Source organism: Pelecanus crispus, chromosome 4 (assembly GCF_030463565.1).
Source record: "Pelecanus crispus isolate bPelCri1 chromosome 4, bPelCri1.pri, whole genome shotgun sequence".
Lineage (NCBI taxonomy): Eukaryota > Metazoa > Chordata > Aves > Pelecaniformes > Pelecanidae > Pelecanus > Pelecanus crispus.
In genome coordinates, this window is record NC_134646.1 from 1,841,007 (window position 1) to 1,853,618 (window position 12,612).

General features: G+C 45.6%; 1 protein-coding gene across 1 annotated transcript in view; it reads left to right on the forward strand.

Moving 5' to 3' along the window:
- Nucleotides 1–12,400, forward strand: part of ADAMTS3 (ADAM metallopeptidase with thrombospondin type 1 motif 3) — a 135,430-nt gene extending 123,030 nt beyond the window's left edge. The window contains exons 16-24 of the mRNA XM_075709383.1: nucleotides 117–173; nucleotides 393–476; nucleotides 1,802–1,882; nucleotides 3,498–3,661; nucleotides 4,264–4,429; nucleotides 5,738–5,870; nucleotides 6,143–6,350; nucleotides 7,092–7,209; nucleotides 11,826–12,400. Coding sequence (XP_075565498.1) covers nucleotides 117–173; nucleotides 393–476; nucleotides 1,802–1,882; nucleotides 3,498–3,661; nucleotides 4,264–4,429; nucleotides 5,738–5,870; nucleotides 6,143–6,350; nucleotides 7,092–7,209; nucleotides 11,826–12,400 — 1,586 coding nt within the window. The remainder of the gene's footprint in view (nucleotides 1–116; nucleotides 174–392; nucleotides 477–1,801; nucleotides 1,883–3,497; nucleotides 3,662–4,263; nucleotides 4,430–5,737; nucleotides 5,871–6,142; nucleotides 6,351–7,091; nucleotides 7,210–11,825) is intronic.
- Nucleotides 12,401–12,612: the final 212 nt, after the last annotated feature.

The window sequence follows — 12,612 nt, forward strand, 5'->3', positions numbered from 1 at the left end:
GGCCGCTTATTTGCAAATGTTGACGAAAGCGATAGAAGTGTTTGCGAAATGTGTGTTGTTTTACCGTAACTTTGGCAATCTGGTCATTAAAAAGACTAATTGACCTCTTCCAACAGGAAAACATTTAAGCAAGAGGTGCCAAAAAGAACTCAAGTTTCTGGAAAATGAAATCTGCAAGTATCCAACTTAAAATCACCTACCTGAATTTTCACTGGTCTGACTTTCATTGACTATTACCATTTGCTAGATGCGTCTAATTCTGCTTTAAATGCATTTGAACGTATAACGTACTTTATGCTTTACCCTTGTAAAGACCATCTGGCTGACAGACGTAGTCAATGAAATAGTAAGACTTGGCTCCCATAGCACTAATTACAGGCGTTCTGTTTAAGGGAAGACAAGAGGAGCGTTTACATTGCCCAAAGGAGCTCGCAATATTTCCCTTTCTGAAACAAAGGAATCTAAAAATACGCTGGGTAAGTTTCTAGTGCTTGCAGAGAGGCATCCATGGCAACTCGAGAGTTCTTGCTGCAGTTCCCATCTCCATTCAGACATCGATAGGTAACGCCAAATCGGGCAAAAGCTTGATGTTTCCTATGCTCAGAAGGCGATCGAGGAAAAGTTTGGCAAACGCTGTTTGCGCAGTCACTCGTCAGCCAAGGCCATGATTTTACATATTCGTAGCTCTTCTTTTTCTTCACTGAGATTTTCCAAGGAGCTGTAGTACGTCAGGTGCGTGACAAACTACCGATGCATTCCTTAGGCCTGGAATCCCCAGGATGAAACAGAATTACTTAAATGCTACGTCTTGTGCTTGCGATGCACAAGATAGTAAAACTCTTGTCGCATCTACACTGCTTCTACAGCAGGGCTGGATTACTCAGGAATATTGCATAGCAGAGTACAAAATAGAGAGAAACTTACTCAGCTCTTTAAAAAGGGATCTACAGAGATTTATCATAATTAAATCTACAGTTGTTAAAAGAAAATAATAGAAATATGAAAATACCGTGCACTCAGAGTGCTTACAATGCTCTTGTTTAAAACTCGATATAGCAGTACCTGTTGACAGGTCCCTAGGAGGGATTTTAGTCTTCCTAATGACAATACTTAGCTAATGTTTCACTAATTAGCTGTGGTTTGGACTGATAAACAATTGAAATTTAATTTTCTTCGGGAACAGCTTTCTACTTTTAGCTGTAGAGTTGAATTCAGCCCCATTGCTTTGGCAGTGGCAATTTAATCATTGCATTCACAGTTGCAAATAGTTTGGGTTCGCTTCCATACAGACACGCCTTTTGTGACGCGTAGCGACCCTACGCTCTGTACTACGCCCGCCTTTCTCCCGTCTTTGACGTCTCAGAAGTAAGCAGGCACACTTCAGACGTTAACATCTGGCTTGGGAGTAAGTAAACTCGAATCGAACAGCCTGGCTGACGAGTGATTTGGAAAAAATAATCCGGAGGACTTGGGTTTTTCTCCCTCGTATGCTGAGGAGCATAGCAAACATACCTTTGCCTGAATTGTTCGGTGATATGGCCTGTAGCAGTGTAGCTCGTCCAGTGACAAATAGATTTGTAACTGGTTTCTCTCCTCTCTCTGAAAGAGGAAAGCCACGAGGAGGTCGTGTCGAATAGGTTACAAAACTATTTGCTCAGTTTCTGTCTGACACTGCTGCTCCGTTGATGATGGATGCGCTCTTCTGCAAGTAGAAGCCGGATCGCGTAGTGCGCTCCTAACCATGGCTATTACTTTTTCTTTCCATCTCTGCTTTCTCCATTGACTCCTACACATGCCAAAGGGTACCTTAAGATGTTTGATATCCCTCCTGGTGCTCGACATGTGTTTATCCAAGAAGACGAGGCTTCTCCTCACTTTCTTGGTAAGTGTTTCTCCCCTCAGGTTTGGCTTTGAGGCATGATGAGAAGCACGGGGCAGTCATGCGGAAGAACCTGAGAAACGCGATAACCAAATTAAAGTGGTTTGGGTAAATATGTGCATTCCAAATTGCATGTTAAGGACCGGGTCCTACACCATAAGCTCAGCAAACAAGTATTTACGTCTCATTTGAATTCTTTGAAATATTAGACTGACCCTAATTTGCATGCTTACTAACAAAACATTGTCATCACTCACTTTTAAACGGGCACTGCCAGGGTAAAAACTATGTATTCTATTACGTGAATCAAATTCAGTATCTTTAGTGATTCTTATTTGCTGCAGATTGTAAGCACAGCTTTTTTAACGAAAGAAGATTGGGGAACTTGCGATATATTGGCATTCCATTTCATTTCAGCTTTTTCTCACGTAGGACAGTTCATACTGTTGTCAATCAGTTTGTATCTTACTGCTTACCATTTTCGAACACTTAAGGGATTTTTAGCTCACAGGAGAGGGGTGAGATCTCCCATGGGTTTTGGCGGCCTTTTAATCACCTCCTCATGCGCTAGGGCAACGTCTGAGTTGCAAAGCCTTCAAGCAGAGTTAGATTAGTTCCTAAGAAGAGGTAGGAATAGAAAAGAAAAGAAAAATAGAAGAAATTGTTTCGACTGTGCTGACGTCAGAGGGGGAAACTTAGCTTTGGAGGTCCGAGAGCTTCATTCTGGACCAAGCGTAGCCTGATAGTGACTTCCAGAGAAGCACAGCTTTGCGTTGGCAGCAAGTGGCTTCACGAAGCAACTCACTAGGTACTGCAGAGCTCCTGCATTTGGATTGCTACCATCATAGGAACTTGTAAGATTTCCGCATAGTTTTTTATCATGTCCTGTGGTGCACTGGAAAAAGTTACGCAAAAGAAAAAATGAGAGTCCATCTTTCAGATTCTAATGCAGTGGCTTCTAATTGGAGCGTCGTCATAATAATAATCCCCACGCTCCGTGACTTTCAAGGTGCGGCGCAGGAACCCAAAACCAAGTAGTTTCCAGGGGTTCAAATGCCTCAGCTTTTAGCATCTGGTACGTAGATATGTATGCAGAAGAAACTAAAATGTGGTGAAAACGTTGGCATTTTCATAATCTGAGGAATATAAGAAATGCACTTGAAGTCTGCTGAGGTGTCTGTTGCACTGCTAGGCATTCCCAGTAATGCTGATTTTGGTCTTACGCAAATAAGGAAGACGGGTGATTCTGAAGATTTGACCTGAGTTCCTTGCTACTACCCGTGCTTCTTGGGGACTAAGCGAGTACGGGGGATGCGCGCATTACATAGGAAGAGGTGCTTCGGTCTAGCTCTGTATCTGTCTGTAATTCACGTGGATAAGGAGGGACAAAATTGAAGCAAATACGCGAATGCATCTATCATCAAACTGGAATTTGGAGGCTGCATGAGATGGCCCTGGAGAGCTTTCTCTGCGCCAACGCATCTATAGCACTTGCTAGCGTGTTGGGTTTTTTTGCAGAAGGCCTTCTATAATATTTCCTGTCATGTTTCACGTACGCCACCGTGATCGCTGGCGATACGATGGGAGGCGCGACTGGCACTGTTTTCAATCCTTTTAGCAATTAAGAACCAGGCCACAGGACACTATATCCTGAATGGGAAAGGGGAGGAGGCCAGATCCCGATCTTTCATCGACCTGGGCGTGGAGTGGGAGTACAACATAGAAGACGACATAGAAACTCTCCACACTGACGGGCCCTTGCACGATGCGGTGGTTGTGCTGGTAGGTTACGTGTCAAGCAGTGGGGATATGGTGGGTTTGTCTTTTATAAAAAGCGCACGGCCAGCGTGGAGCTCGTGCCGAGACAACGCACTGCTGCATAATGCCTCTCTGAAAGACACGTGCGGGTAGATAAAGGCGGCTGATAAGCCCAAAGCCCTTTTCTCGCTAGCTGTTACCCTCTCTTGTTCGTGCAGCGGTAACTTGTCAATCAGAAGCCCAGTATTGCATTGTCGGGCATCAATGGGACACTTGGAGTGGGCCAAAAAAGGGCACTGCGTGTCAAACCACGTCTGAGACCAGCCCTACCCTTTAGCCAAGTCAATGATGTGGCCGCGCCATCCTTTCATCCTAGATGACGGTGTCCTACTTGGCCAGCTTAGAATGCTAGCCTAGAAATGTATCTCATTTTAAATGGCTCCGTGTTGATCTTACTATTGGTAGTTCCAACTGTGAAGACAAAAACTAATTTTTTTTTTCCCCCCAATGAGTCAACTAGCACTTTCCATGTTTCCCCTAAGAGCCAGCCCTCAGTTTCTTTACTTTGCAAAGGAGTAAATGATACCTCTGGCTTTGTACCACTGTTTACATTTGATTATTAATAGATTATTCCTCGGGAGAATGACACAAGATCCAGCCTGACTTACAAATACATCATTCACGAGGATTCAGTACCGACTATCAACAGCAACAATGTCCTTCAGGAAGAAATAGATACTTTCGAGTGGGCCTTAAAGAGTTGGTCGCAATGCTCCAAACCCTGTGGTGGAGGTAAACAGATGATGTAGCACCTTCTAGTAATGAATGTCAAATTACCAGAAGTGGGAAAGTAAAAGGTCGGGGAAGTGAACACTTTAGGAATCTTGGCCGGCCTTTTTTTAAAAGCAGTTTGTTATTTTGGGTGCCCAAGCTTAAAATATCTGAAGTGCCTGATTATTCAAAAGTGTCACTCTTCCAGCCTAGAAAGAAAAAGTCCTTTTTAGGTGTTTAAATTCAGTACCTAAAGCCACTTTGGAATTACAGCCTCAGACATTTATGCTACTGCGCGTTCACTTTACTTGCGGTATGTACGTTACTCTTACGCAAAGAATGGGGAATGTGAATGTCGAAATAGCTTTAACTCTTACATACAGCCCTCGAGCAGGTGATGTGTTCTGGTAGCAAAAATACTAAAATGAGAGTTGGGTTCATTCCCAGGTGTCGGGGTTTAGCCCCAGGCAGCAGCTCAGCACCACGCAGCCACTCGCTGCCCCTGCCCCGGTGGGATGGGGGAGAGAATCGGAGGAGTGAGAGTGAGAAACACTCCTGGGCTGAGATAAGAACAGTTTAATCATTGAAATAAAGTAAAATAGTAGCAGTTATAATAACAATATAATAATAATGATATCGAAAGCAAGTGATGCCCAATGCAATTGCTCCCCACCCGCCGACCGATGCCCAGCCAGTTCCCAGCAGCGATCGCTGCTCCCTGGCCAACCCCCCCAGTTTCCATACTGCCCATGATGCCGTATGGTATGGAATGGCCCTTGGGGCAGTTGGGATCAACTCTCCTGGCTGTGCCCCCTCCCAGCTTCTTGTGCCCCTGGCAGAGCATGGGAAGCTGGAAAGTCCTTGCCTGGCATAAGCAGTGCTGAGCAACAACTAAACCATCAGCGTGTTATCAGCATTCTTCTCATCCTAAATCCAAACCACAGCACTGTGCCTGCTACTGGGAAGAAAATTAACTCCATCCCAGCCGAAACCAGGACACCAGGTTAGCCGGTGACCTGCGGCTTGATGTTCAGGAGGTAATTTCTCCTTTCTCTGTGCCATGATTTGTGCGTAATGCAGAGGTCAGACTAAGGGGACATAACTGTCCCCTCCGGCCTTAAAAACCTACTGCAGTTTCGTGTTATAAATAGCATCCACAGAGCGCCGTGCAGCAATCTCGTGCCTGACAACTGAACAAATTGTGAGCATGTTTAACTACTCCTAAATACCGGTCGTGTAAAACCATTTAATAGGCCATAAAACTTACATTTAAACCAAAAATTTTAACAAGGACCTGTTTTTCCTGATTTTTTCTGAAATATTTTCCAGGGTTCCAGTACACCAAATACGGGTGCCGCAGGAAAAGCGATAACAAAATGGTTCATCGCAGCTTCTGTGAAGCCAGCAAAAAGCCAAAGCCCATCCGCAGAATGTGCAATCTTCACGAATGCACGCAGCCTCTGTAAGCATGTCTCGCGTAAAGACGTAAACGATTGCTCCTCGCGGTAGGTGTGGAAGTTGACCCAAGCCAAATTTGGTGGGATGCTGACAGCTTTCTAGACTGAAGCTCCTGCATTATGGATGGGTTTTTTTCTCCCTGTGTAAGAATGGTTACTGATCTTGCTGAGCGGTTGCATCACAAAAATATTGTATACTAAGGGCTGCCTGACCTGGCAGCAGTATGGGTAATAGGGAAAAGTTGTGACGGTTACCTTACTCCTTTTTACTTCCCAGCTGGGCAGCAGATGAGTGGGAATACTGCACAAAAACCTGTGGGAATTCAGGCTACCAGATCCGTACCGTGCGTTGCATTCAACCCCTTCACGACGGCGCAAACCGCTCCGTCCATTTCAAGTACTGCAGCGGAGATCGCCCCGAGAGCCGCCGGCCGTGCAACCGCGTCCCGTGCCCGGCGCAGTGGAAAGCCGGACCCTGGTCTGAGGTAGGCAGGCAGCGGTCGCGAGTGAGTGACGTCCCTTTGCGAACATCTCATGCCTCCGAAATCGGAGCTGTGCCCCAGGCTGAAAGCTCTGCACTGCGCCGGACAGTTTTCCAAAACCTGAAAATTTGCAGCAGATAACGCCTTCCGGCTTCACGGGCTTCTGTAGCTCTCCAGGTTTCTCCAGAAACCAGCCAGGAAAACATTCACAATATCAGATACGCAATCCTGCAAACCGAATGTTGACGTTTCGCCTGTTTTTCTCCCAAGTTTCCAACTTCTCACTTCCCCGCTTCTGAGGATAGCGTAACATTTTGTACCAACTTAGACTGTTTTGGAATCGCAGGGTTTCTGCAAGTGTTGGTATTGGTATAATGACTTAGGGGCAAAGAGCCGAACCCTACGGCTAACTCGGTGAACACGGAGTTTTCTCTGTCCTTTGTATCCTCTTTATATTACACTGTCAAGGTTAGGTGTCGGCTACAGGAAGAGTAAGTAGCAAAATTCATAATATGCTCTAACAATAAATTTAATATTACAGAAAGCAAGAAGCAAGGAAAATACCATCCTTCTCCTCTGCTATTTCTCCGTAACGTCAGCCTTCGCTAAAGTCTATTTTCAAAACACATTGCTGGAACGTATATCCTGACCGGAAAGCCAGCCTTGGGCTATTTCAGACACGTTAATTTTTGCACGTTGCTGTGAAAGCTGAATGTCCTGAATTGCCTCGTGTCTCTTCCGTAGTGTTCTGTGACCTGCGGGGAGGGAACCGAGAGCCGGCAGATCACGTGCCGTGCCAGCGACCTGTGCGATGGAGAAAAGCCGGAGTCCGTGAGGGTTTGTAAACTCGCTCCCTGTAACGGTAAGGGAACACCTTGAAGTGAGTGCAGCAGGGGAGGGTAACCAGTCCTGTCTCAGTGCAGCCTGCCCAGGTCGCACAGTGCTGGGCAGAGGCGTTAGACGCAGATTTCATCCCTGGGGGAGCTCCAGCGAAAAATAACAGACCTGTATTGAGGTCTAAATAAAAGCCGAACTTTCTGTGTTAGCGTGTACAGGCTTCTAAGACACGGCGGAGCCTGCGCTTACGAACGGGTAGCGCGCACAGCAAGCTGGTACTATACTGTGTTTTAAAGACATCCCGCTGTCAGGCGGCCGCCACGCAACACCGTTCATCTCTTGCATGCTAGCAAATACACCCTTCCTGGGAGATCCTCCTGCTTTTGTCCAGCTAACGGCAACCCTGTTGCTTAGTCCAGCGCGTTATTGATCCCGCAGCTCCAGGTGGTCGGTGCTTCTCGCACACCAGGGTCTCTCCTCTAAACGTGCTGAAACAGGGGGGTTAAGCATGTCAGCCTAAGTTGCATTTGCAAAAATTTGTGCTAGAGGTGAAGGTCAATCCAAAGGAAACCCCGCTCAACCTCTAAATCCCAGGATAAGTTTTACGAGCCTGCCAACTGAGGAAATGAGAGAAGATACGTAAAAATGGAACCACAGAGCATTAACAAGGTTCCTGGGAATCTCATTGCATTGTTCTCGTAGAGTTTTTTGAACAGATTTTTAAGCTTTTAATGACAACAAAGCCTTTCTTCCTTTGGGTCCATGACTCTGTAAGATTTGGGGTTTATTTGTTTTTGTAAATCCCTCACGGTAGTCCTAACGCTCCGATGGCTAGCTGGTAGAAAAACTAGAGTAAGAGTTCTTAGAAGGTGCGGTGCGTTTTCCCACAGAGTCAATCTAAGTGCTTCCCACAAGTCTGGTAAAGGTGTCTGCTTTTGCTCTTTTTTGTCTAATGCCAGTGAAAGAACTCGGGGCAGAAAACCATGATTCCGGGAGCAATGAAGAGTCAGAAAGCGTTGTATCCACTAGGTGGGAGCAAATCACTATCTGTGACTCTCCAAACAAGTGCAAGATTTAAAATCCTGATTTGTCACTGGTGATAAAAATATTTCCCAAACTGAAAGGAATAAGGGCTACATCTTTGCAAAAACTGTTCAGGTGGTTTTGATCTTGGGCTTTAAGCATCACCTGAAAGAATCTGTACTTTAGGCATCAGTCAGGATTTTCTTGAATAGCCAGTGTTAAATTCCTGTCTTTCAAAATTAAGCAGCACGCAATATTTTTTCTCCGTGTGAGAGTGCTACGTCTCTCTCGCCATAAGTAATACTCAGAGCCAAGTGCCACTGACCTATAAGGATCCACTTATACGGGATATAAGCAGTCGATGGCCTTGTACGGGCCCTTTAGAAATTGCAGTTGAAGCACACTGGTATTAACTCACTGTATTTTTAGGTTTTAGTATTCTGTATAATTTATGTAGACGGTCTCTTTATGCATGGTCATGCGTGGCATTCCTTTACTTTTAAATCTGTACAGCCTTGATTACTATTTTGATTTTCAAGGTTTTAGACTTAGCAAAACATTAATCTGTACCAGGTGGTTTTGACAAATGATTTGCTACCTACATGCAAGACTGCCGAGAGTTTAGTCTTAACGGAGTTGTCGTGAACATTTGCCGCAGTTGGTGTGATTTCTTTTGTCCTAAGCGGCATATTAGTGTTTCTCTTCCCTTTCATGAAAAAATATACGTCTCCATATGGGAGAAGAGCCAGCAGCTCTTCCACCGTACGCCTCGGTGGAGCTGAGTCTCGTAGTGTGGCAAAGTGAGGACACCTCCCATAGATATTTCACTTCAACTTCACATCTGTCTGTGACTAGAAGGAGACGGGAGGCAGGATTTTACCCTGCAGGTTCACAGCCATAATCTGAGCAGCAGTCATGTTGCTGTGGCTGTGCCAGATTAGAAGAATGGATTTTGTGGTACTTAGCCAACTAGCTGAACTCCACATAAGAACCTGTATGGAACAGACCCTTGAAATGTCTCTACATGAGCTATTCCTGCTTTGCAACACAAGAGAGAGAGTGAAGAACAAAGCACATGCTGGTTTAAATTTTAGTCCCTAAATACCAACTCTCTGCAAGATTTCTCACGGGGATGCTGTCAGCAAGCAATGTGCTTAGAGTTAAGGTGATGCCTTCTGTAAGGGCCGTGTCAATTCTAAAATCTAATGTGAACATTCTTGAGTTGATTTAAATTATATTCTAGTAGCTTCATCTTCTAAAGATTCCCTAGGGAGCCGATACGCTTTCTTGTGTCTTCTCCTCTTAGTTACCGTGAAGCAAGTAACAAATTGTGAGAAGGAGAGTTTGTACCATGAACATCAGCGGAAGGATACAAGCACTTACATGCTGAATAGGAAATGGTTGACTAGGTTGTGCAGAATTAACCTAAAAAATAAAAAAAGGGGATTATGTGAGTATACAGCTCCAAGATTGTACTTACGGAACCTCCCAATAGTAGATAAGTACAAACCCAAATCTTTGCACTTTTACTCGAGTCACGAAATCGAAACCATCCCAAACAGCTATCACAAAAATTAACCGTGCGAGTGAAGGACCGAATAAGATGCATTGTCACTATGGAAAGGCAAAAATAATTGTTTGGTACTTTCTTTTTTGGTTTGTCACTTGAGGTGGTACTATTTGCTTTGACTCACATACTGACATAAATCACAGTGTGTTAACAAGATGACTGCCATAATTTTCCAGATCAGGTGCTTCCATTTACACGGAAGCATAAAGGTTGTTCTATATACGATGCAAAGATTTGTGTTTCAATATTAGCTTTTCTAGTTTAGATGAATTATAAATACAGCCCTTGAATGTCCCATGCTAAATTCCTGCTGAAAATAGTCTTCTAGTGCCTTCGTGGAGTACGTATATTCCCATGCAAAGCTGCAGATTTAATGCTAGGTTTGTCAAGAACCAACAAACATCTATCCAAGGAGGCACATCGGGATTAGGAGCAAGGAAAAATTTTCTATTACATGCCGCAGTCATATAATTTGCTATTTATAAACTTCATCCCGCAGTCCCACTGGTGTACGTGTGTGTAATTTTACTGAGTTCAGTGGAATTAAGCTGATTTATGCTGATTGAGAGGTTGGGCTACAGTTAATATTTTAAAATAGGAAAAACTTGGTTGCCTGACGTACTGTTGACATGTGGTGAGGCAGCATCTGTACACAGGTGAAAAAATATCACAGTAGAGAAAGCTAATTTAATTTCAGTGCTTAATAGTTGGTGTTACCTGCCATCTGTTGCTCATTAAAATGTTGACTACATAATTGCTGACTATGAGTGGAGGACTGGGCGTGGAACAGATTCTTCTCAATAGCTGGGGTTAACTTTTGGCTTTTCACATTATAATTTTGCATGCTACTATTTTCAGTAAAATCCATCAATACCATTTCACGCCAGCCGTGGTATCTTAGGAGAATTCTGCTGATGGAAACTTTTTGCTGGTCTTTCCCCGAAGTGTTTGAGTAGTTCCTGGATGCACCGAGCTACTCATTTGTCCCCGTTGCTGGTTTTATGTCCTGCGAAGCGTTACGTGTCTGTAGGTCCCTGGTCTGGTCCTGGAGTGCCGCCAGGGCCTTAGCACCCGATTTAGGAGACTGAAGGGAGGCGCAGAGGCCCCGCGTTTCTCAAGAGTCCCAGCCGCCGGGCTGAATCCTCCATGGGAGAGAGACGGGTTCGGCTGGAACGCGACACTGGGACGCCGTGGTCTGTTTGGAGGGCCCCTGTAGATGTCCGTGGGACAGCGATGACCCCTCTCTGCCTACAGACGTGTTGGTTTTAAAATAGCAAGATGCTCTCCCGAATAGCGTTGACCCTGCCGCAAGGCAGGATGAGGCGGCCTTCCGAGGTGCCTTCCCGCGTTACTCTGTTGGGTGTTCGTGCTGCCAAGGCACGTGATATTCCAGACTACGCAGATAAGTAACATATAAATGAGCGGTAGGATGAGTTAGGCACGGGGGGGAGAATAATTAGGAAGTATTAAATCTCCTCATTTTAAAATCTGCAAATAGTGCAGTTCATTTCAAATTCCCGGAGCCAACCTCCCGTCGTCTTCTGTGCCTTGACGCGGCTCTGCTCGGATACTAACCCAGAATTTGACTTGTTCTGTGAAATGAGGGCGAAGTTTGAATTGAAACTCACATTCCCATACAGAATAGCCAACTACCCAGGGAGCTTGTACCTTGATATAGTCCGTACAACAGACTGCAAGATTAAGAACAGAAATTCTCAACGGTGCCACCTACTCATAAGTGTTAGAAACCCTCAGTGTTTGTCCCAGTCCTGGTAACAGTAAAAACTTAGGATTTCACCTTTGAGCTCATGTGGCAGCCTGAAGGAGCCCAAGTACCTATACGCTCTTAGCTCAGCATCAAAGCCTTATTTTTCTTCTGACTCCTTGCGTTACTGCTTTCCTCTCTACCAGTTTTGTCCATCATGACCACTGCATCTCTATATTTGTGGAACAGCCAGCCAGCAAACGCTCAAAGAAACCTTGACATTTTGGGGATCTCCGATAGAGCTTTGACCTCTTTAAGATCTTTTCCCTGACTTGTTTTGCAGATGAGCCCTGTATGGGAGACAAATCTATCTTCTGTCAAATGGAAGTGCTTGCACGTTACTGTTCCATCCCTGGCTACAACAAGCTGTGCTGCGAGTCCTGCAGCAAGCGCAGCAGCACCCTCCCACCGCCCTTCCTCACCGAAGCCGCCGAAACCAAAGAGGAGGTGATGTTGGATCAGAGCGATCTGCCTAGGGCTTTGATGATGCCAACACCTGCAGTGCCCCGCTACGCACAGTTCCTGCCCGGGAGAAGTCCTCTGGGCAGGCTTCCTTTTGCAGAAGAGGACGCAGATACGCGTGGCTCCCCGTCCAACGCCAAGCCCAAAGGCGCTGAATTTCCGCAGTGGCGAGCTCCTCAGGCAAGGCAGACTTCTGGGCTGTTTGCTTTCCTGCACCAGTCACCTGCCAACAGCAGCAGCCTCGGTCCTCGTAATGCCCTTGCGTTGGCAGCAGCTGTTCCTGCGGTGCCGGCTAATAACGCCACAGCGGGTGCTCCTTCTCCGTCGAGAACCTCAAGGAAGAGCGAGAAGCACGTTGAGAAGAGACCTTCGAGGTCCTCCGCCATGGAAAGATGAACGTGAATGCCTTGTTGGAGGATAGCCATTGAAAGAGGCTTTGTTTGGCGCTTTGGGTTTCATTTCCTTACTTCTGGACGCTGTGGTGCATGCTGCTTCCCACAAGCAGGACGCCGCAGGTCATCAACTCATTTTCCTTGTAAATACAAAGAACAAGAAGTGCTGGTTCACTTTCTAGTTGCTCCCGTCCTCCTCCCATACTGCGTTATCTG